At 53.3% G+C, this 7,645-nt stretch overlaps 1 protein-coding gene across 2 annotated transcripts; it reads left to right on the top strand.

Moving 5' to 3' along the window:
* The first annotated feature begins 1,816 nt into the window (after positions 1–1,816).
* On the top strand, positions 1,817–7,639 carry TMEM86A (transmembrane protein 86A). 2 transcript variants are annotated; one of them, XR_010748946.1, is made up of 4 exons: positions 1,817–1,991; positions 4,103–4,367; positions 4,722–6,120; positions 7,420–7,639. XR_010748946.1 is itself a non-coding variant. In XM_066364650.1 (3 exons), exons 1-3 carry the CDS (start codon positions 1,971–1,973, stop codon positions 5,156–5,158), a joined length of 723 nt encoding a protein of 240 aa, XP_066220747.1. In that variant the 5' UTR covers positions 1,817–1,970; the 3' UTR covers positions 5,159–6,202. The 2 variants fall into 2 exon arrangements, 1 of the variants encoding a protein (XP_066220747.1); XM_066364650.1 differs by lacking the exon at positions 7,420–7,639 and having other exon boundaries at positions 4,722–6,202.
* The last annotated feature ends 6 nt before the right edge of the window (positions 7,640–7,645 follow it).

Here is a 7,645-nt window from a genome sequence, read left to right as displayed (position 1 = left end):
ATTCTAAGCTAAGGATGGGATAAGGTGTCTTGGGGGCTTCAAGAGGTCACTGCAGGATGATAAAAGCAGCTGTTCAGAAATTGAAAGTTTGCCCTGCCCTATACATAGGTCATAAAAAGTTATAACTAGTAATAACTCTTATATGGGCAAGGCCCCTAACTTAAATTCTTAAAGAGAGGTAAACGTTTCTCATGAGGCTGCTGGGCTTTATTGCCTTCAGCTCAAAATAATTCACATGTAACCTGACCCAGTGGTGGCTGGTGGTGCAGTCCATAAAGCATTGACCCCAGAATGCTGGGGTTGCTGGTTGGAAGCTTGGAGGTCCCTGGCTCTGAGTGCAGGCTTGGCAGCACGAGGTCACTGGTTTGAGCGAGGGAATTGTGCACATGATCCCAATGCTCTCCAGCTTGAGATCAAAGGTAGCTGGCTTGAAAAGCCCAACGTCACTGACTTGAGCAAGGGAGACACTGGTTCGGCTTGGTCAAGGGACATACGAGAAGCAATCAAAGCACAAATAAAGTGAAAGCATCTATGAGTTGATGCTTCTCACCCTCTCTCTCCCTTCCTGTGTTTCTTTTTTTCTCTCTCTCTTACTTAATAAAAAACAATAATTCAGCCCCAGTTGGATAGCTCAGTTGGTTGGAGCCTTGTCCCAAGGTGCAGAAGTTGCTGGTTCGGTCCCTGGTCAGGGCACATATAGAAACAGATGTTCCTGTCTCTCTCTTGCTCTCTCCCTTCCTCTCCCTAAAATCAAGAAAATAAACATTAAGAAATCCCACAATAATTCACATGCCAAAGTGGCATATTTTGGGAATGCCTCTTCTGAACACTTACACCACCTTACACATGTTGGGCTTGGGAGGAACCTTAGAGATTATCCACTTACACATGAGGAAATCAAGGCAAGAGTGGGGGAATGATTCACCCAATCGCACAGATGAAGTGACAAAACTGGACCTACACTCCAGTCCATGCGACTGCTTATCAGTCACCTCATGTAATTGGGACACCACATTTTATTGGGACATATTAGTTCCCAATATGCCCCTGTACCTTTGGTCTGTGTAATATCAACATTAAAGCTGCTTAAGTTGTATCTTTGGCAAAGTTAGTTCCCATTCTTTTGGGTCCTTAAATATGCTCTGGTCTGCCTGTCCTTGGGTCATCCCTGGTGTGTTCGTGTATTACAATCATCTCTGAGCTGTGAGAGGTATGTGCTTAAGGGCAGCTGGCTATCTGTGTTTGTTATAGGCCAATAGGCTGCTGTGTGCAGCCTGTATGCATCTCTGTTTTAAGTCGAAGGATGTGTGTCAACCTGGCGTTGTTTATGTGTCTATGTACATACTTGTTTAGCATCTACGGGTAATGGTGATTCTGCATGTGTCTCTGTATTGTGTATATGTTAGGATTATGGGTGCACGGCTGCTGTGTACTTCTTTATGTGTCTTTTTTCATGTTGGAAGTTGTGTATCCATCTGGTTGTCGGTGTGTACACACTAATGGTTATGGGTTTCACTGTGTCCATGTGGACTGCGTGTTTATAGGCTGAAGGGAACCTGTCCTTGCGTTTTATCACCGGGTTATGAGAAAATGTGTGTATCCGTGTGTCCAGGACAGGAATGTTCGTGTCTCACCCAAACGTGCCTCTCATCCAGAAACTGGGGTTACACATTGTTCTGGGACGCCTCCGCAGAGCTTTCCCTGGAGGCCCCGCCCTCCGTCCCCTGGGAGCTAAAAGCCCCCCGGGCCTGGCCGGCGTCTCCAGCCAGGCCCCGCCCCCTCGCACTCCAGCCACCCCATTGGCCCGGGCGGTGACGTCGCGGGGATCGCGGACGGAGCCCCTCAGCGCCCTGCGCGCGGGAGGTATTTATTGTCCGTCACCCCGAGCTTTGATACCTCGTCGCCGCCTCACCTGGCACCTGGAGCGTTCTGGGCGCTGCACCCAGAGCCGGGTGCCGGGAGCCGCCGCCATGGTGTCCCCGGTCACCGTGGTGAGTGTGTTCTGCGCGGCCGGAGCCCACCGGCCTGGGTACTGCCCTGCGGCAGGCCAAGCCTCTGGGGGCCGAGGGCAGGGGTCACGCAGTGGCGGCGTCCCTGGGCGGGAGGCGGTCACTGTTGAGGCCTCCGGCTCCCCAGAACCACGGCACCCTTCCGCCGCGCGCCCCCCGCCTGTCAGCGGCAGGGAGGTACTCCGTGGGCACGTGACTCGGAAGCGTGACTTTGTTGATCTCTGTGTCTGGCGCGGGTCGGTGGGATTGCTGCCGGGGACAGGAGCGAGCTGCCGAGTTCTGCGTGGGCAGACTATAGGGAGGCGTGGGAAGGGCAGGGAGGGCAGGCGGGTGACTGGGCCCTCCTGGGAATCCTATCCCAAATTTGTTTCCTCCCCTTCCTCATTTTATAAGTAAGTCTGGGGCGAGGGAGGGGACGCCGCTGTGTCTCAGCATCGTTGGTAACACCCTGTAAAAAGCGGGGTCATTCTCTATTGACAGCTCTCCCTGTTCCCACTTTATCAACTCTAATCTTTGTCTCTTTTCCCCATCTTTCCTCTAGTGCTGAGTTCTCCCTGACTGTTAAAGGTTCCCCAGCTACTGAGCTACTACTGCCTATTTCTTCTAGGAAATATAGCGTTGGGGGAGGGGTATGCAGCAGACGTTGATGCTTCCAGGGCTAGTAGGTGGATGCTGGGGAGAGCTGGGGACAGCGGGGGCTGTTCCTCTCCTTCAGTCTCCCGCTCTACCTGTGCCCTGTCCTGCCCAGCCTGGAAGGGGGGGGATCTCCAGAGGAAGGCAGGCACGTAGTTATCTCTTCTCCTTGCTCTCAATCTGACAGAGCAAGGGCAGGCTTAGACCTGGACCCATCCATCTTCCTCTTCCCAACCTCTTTCTTCACAGTCTGATCAGTCCCTAGGTAACTGGTGGTCTGGGAATCCGAGTATGTCCCCTGAGCCCTGTGCTGGACAGCTCACCCAGACAGAGGCACAGTCACTTTGGGCAGAGTGTGGGTATACAGGGCAGCTCGGCTGCTCTGAATAATGTAGAGATACTGTACCAGAAGCCCAAGAAAAGGAGTTTCAGGGGATCACATACTCGAAATATCTGCAGCAGCCCCCCTCATTCAGCTTGGAGAGTGCCCATAGTGACCTTGGATACAACCTTTCTTTAGCTGCCCTCCCCCCTGCTAATCCAGCTGAGACCAAGTCAGCTGCTACAACTTCCCCCTCTTAGTTCCCCTTCTCCTCACAGCCTGTCTGCTGGCTTCAGATCAAAAGTTGGGAAGAGAACCCCCACTCACTCCTGCTTCTCTTTCTGATGTGCCTTGAGTTGCTCTTGTCCTCTGGGAAATGAGACTGACACAACTCTCCAACCCCCAGATCCCTGAAATTGCTAGTGTTTCAGGGACAGTTTTCTTGCTCTCCATTCATGGGTCCATTTCTTCAGTCAGTATCTCTATCTTCTCTCCTTGCCTGGCATGGTTACCTTTAGGCTAGCTGGGGTGGAAGCTGAGGAGCAGACTGGCTGAGGAGAGAGCCTGTGGGGCCCCAAGTGGTTGGCAGGGCACTACCTCACACATTCCTGGCACTTACCTGGTGTTGCCAGGTCCTTAAACCTGTGTCCTGGCCCCATTACTGAGGATCACGAGTTGGCTGGTTGTGGTGTCTCTGTGGTTTCCTGCTGACTGCACTCTATTCAGACAGCTGAGGGCTGATGCTGGCAGAGAGGGGCTAAAGGGACTTTGGTGAGGCGACAGGAGGGGGGCAGGAAGAGAGAAGCATTTGGGCTGCAGGAGGGGCCATTATCCCAAGGTTTGTTTTCTGCCCTATGAGTGACCATGCTGGTCCTGCCCCAGGGCCAAAAATGGACGAATAGTGGAGCCCTTCTCCCTCCTAATGAATTAAGCCTCAGGGTAGTGATGGGCTTGTTCACATTCTGATGGCTAGTTGGGGCAGGCCAAACTGGTTTGTATGTGTCAATCGATCCTCCCCAGTTGGGAGGTGGGCCTGTCTCTGGGATGAATATCTGGGCTTAAGGTGCTGGCTCTGAGCTCTTCTATGGCCTTCTGAACTCCCAAGCTCTGAGTCCTGCCCTTGTCCTGTGTCCTCCAGGTGAAGAGTGAGGGGCCCAAGCTGGTGCTCTTCTTCAAGGCCACCTGCGTGTATTTTGTGCTCTGGTTGCCCTCGTCCAGCCCATCGTGGGTCAGCGCCCTCATCAAGTGCCTCCCCATCTTCTGCCTCTGGCTCTTCCTTCTGGCCCACGGCCTAGGATTCCTGCTGGCCCACCCCAGTGCCACCCGCATCTTTGTGGGGCTCGTGTTCTCCGCCCTAGGTGATGCTTTCCTCATCTGGCAGGACCAGGGCTACTTTGTGCACGGTCAGTTACTACAGTAGCTACCTGGGAGAAATCCTGGGGGTTGGGGATTAGAAAGTCCTAGGGGGCCAAGGATTTGGGAGCTTTGAACAAGAATATGGGGACTCTGAAGGGTTCTGAGACCAAAAACTGTGGTGCCCCTGTTGGAGGATGACCTCGCTGGTGATCTGGTGATAGTTCTGGAGTTCCTTAGGAGAGTCAGTGGTGGTGGTGGGGGGTGTCTTTACCTTTATAGATGTCTTCCTACCCCCAAAACAAAGATCCTGGGTTATCCCAAACACTCCACTCCACCCCAGCCCCTGTTACTCATTACTCACCTGAGCCTGCCCTCAGCACCCCTCATTCTCTTACTCCCAGGTCTACTGATGTTTGCTGTGACCCACATGCTCTACGCCTCAGCTTTTGGCATGCAGCCATTGGCTCTTCGGACAGGTCTGGTGATGGCAGTGCTGTCGTGCCTGTTCTATGCCTTCCTCTACCCGGGCCTCTCAGGTGCCTTCACCTACTTGGTGGGAGTCTATGTGGCGCTTGTCAGCTTCATGGGCTGGCGGGCTCTAGCCGGGCTACGGCTGCTCGGGGCAGCCTGGCGCTGGACTGAGCTGGCAGCGGGCAGTGGTGCAGTGCTCTTTATCATCTCAGACCTGACCATCGCCATCAACAAGTTCTGCTTTCCTGTGCCCTACTCGCGGGCACTCATCATGTCCACCTACTATGCTGCCCAGATGCTCATTGCCTTGTCAGCTGTCGAGAGCCGGGAGCCAGCACAAGACTACAAACTGAGCAAGGCCAACTGAGGGGCTAGGGTCTGGTCACCCCTCTCTTCTCCTGGGACTGGGACCCAGAACCTAGGAACCTGCAAGAGCTGGTTCAGGATGGCTGCAGTTCCAGCCTGAAGCAGCAAGTACCTCCTGGAAAATACAAGTTTGAGGGGGTGAGCAGGAAAAGATCTCTCTAGCAAAGCTAGAGGTCCAGGACAATGCCGAGAGCTAAAAAGAGCCAGACAAATGCTCCTTGCTGGAGCCCGAAGTAGACATCTCCCCACCTCAGCCCCATTGGGATCGTCATAGCCCCTCTGGAGGGCGATGGTGCTCAGCTCCTTGACCTCTCCCCTGTTCTACTAAGTAGAGGAGTCTGGCTCACCCACTGCCGCTCTTTCTGATCAATGTAGAGCTGAGGGGAAGGAGAGAAATTTGTGCCAGGGCTTGTAGCCCCTTTTGAAGGCCCCTCGCTGGGAAGATTGGATAGTGGTGGAGTCTCCCTTTCCCTCATCTATCCTTGTTACTTGAACAATCTCAGTCTCTTATGTGATGGGTGGGAAGGTGTCAGTCCAGGTAGGCAAAAGACGGGACTTGTTTGGCCTGGGAGCTTGGGGTATCAAGAATTCAAGTTGGTCCCGTCTCTCTCAGAGGCCAGCCCAGAGCTCAGGCCCCACATCACCACCCTCAGACCCTGTCCCCAGGGCTAGGGTGAACCATGCCAAAGGAAGGGGCCAACCTGTGTGGGTCTGTGTGTGTGCAATCTGTCTCCCCGCCTGTGTCTTTCTCTGCCATCTGTGTTCTGCTGTCTGTTAAAGTCTTATAGGGAGAGGCCTCAGGGAGCTGCTGGAAGGGTGCGGAGCCTGGCTCGGAGAGCTGGAAGTCCCCGAGCCCCCCTGCCCCCCGTGCTTTTCTCCCTGCTACTGCTGCACTGGGAGCAAGAGGAGGGGGGCTCCGATGACACTCTAGGGTCATAAGACCCGAGGCACATTCAATGCAAGGTGAGCAAGGATGGGACAACTCCATCCTTTACTGTTCATATGAAAAAATAAAAACCAAGGGCCATGCTGCCCCGCTTGTCTATCTTTCTGTCTGGATCATGCCTCCCTGGAGAGGAGGGTGTGGGGGCATGGAGCCAGGGGCCCTGGATGTCCTCACAGCCTGGGTCACAGTACTGGCCAGTGCATCTTGGCGCCAGGCTGGCTCCCTGGCTCTGGTAACACTGCTGGTTGGAGAGGGTTTCACTTCCCTGGTCACGTGTGTGGGTGAGGATGTAGTTGAGGAGGACGGGGGGATGGGTAGTATTTGCCACTGTCCAAATTTGTCCTTGATGCACTGGCCTGTGCACGGGTGCCCAGCACTTTTGGTGATCCTTCGTTACCCAGTGTCCCCCTTCCTGCTGTAGTCTCCTCCCTAACCCACCCTAGACTTGCTGTCTGCTCCAAAATGATGCAGGTTCCCTTCAGCCATCTTCTCTTTTCTTGGACTCAGGGCTCAGTTGAACAGCTGGGAGGAATAGGATTAGACTGGGTGATTCATACTTTTGATGTGAAGCCCTGGCAGAATAATGTGTCCCCCACATTCCAGGGACATTTGCATCTTAATGGGCAGTGCTCTGACCCAGAATTCAAAGGGAAGCCTTGGGTGGTGTTGAATACTCCCTTAGTAGAGAGGTTGTACAGTTTGTACAGTTGTGGGAATGTGATAGAAGGCAACTCAAGTCCCTTGTGGGTGTTGGATGAATCAGTGATTTTCAAAAATGGACTTTTATGAAAATATTTAGTGGATGGTAGCAAAAGAGTAAGTGGAGAAATGAGGTGCAAAGACCCTTATCCTTGTTTTAGGCCCAGGAGCTTCTTAAGGTTTTTTTTTTATACAGAGACAGAGAAAGTCAGAGAGAGGGATAGACAGGGACAGACAGACAGGAACGGAGAGAGATGAGAAGCATCAATCATCAGTTTTTTGTTGCGACACCTTAGTTGTTCATTGATTGCTTTCTCATATGTGCCTTGACCATGGAGCTACAGCAGACCGAGTAACCCCTTGCTCAAGCCAGCGCCCTTGGGTCCAAGCTGGTGAGCTTTGCTCAAACCAGATGAGCCCGTGCTCAAGCTGGTGACCTCAGGGTCTCGAAGCTGGGTCCTCCGTATCCCAGTCCGATGCTCTATCCACTGTGCAACCACCTGGTCAGGCTTAAGGTGTTTTTAAAGTAAAGATTCCACTGCAAAAACACAAGCGTTGAAACCTAGAGCTGGATGACTCATCCTTTCTAGCCCTGAGATGCTCTAGTTCTCAAACAGTGGGAACCCTGGACACGAACGAGGAAAGGTCCTGATCCCCTCGAACCCCAGAACTCTGATGACAGACCTACCTGGTATGAAAAAATGGGAGGAAGCAGGACGGGGAGAAGGATGACTCAGGTAAGACTTGCCCACCCGTGCCCTGAGAGGGGAGGGTGCAGTGTGGCTATGGAGGAGGGGAAGGCAAGGGCCCAGTTAAAAGGAGGCAGGTCATTCCCTGTGTGGG

The sequence above is a fragment of the Saccopteryx leptura genome, chromosome 1, assembly GCF_036850995.1.
Source record: "Saccopteryx leptura isolate mSacLep1 chromosome 1, mSacLep1_pri_phased_curated, whole genome shotgun sequence".
NCBI lineage: Eukaryota > Metazoa > Chordata > Mammalia > Chiroptera > Emballonuridae > Saccopteryx > Saccopteryx leptura.
This window is presented reverse-complemented; position numbering and strand designations above follow the sequence as displayed.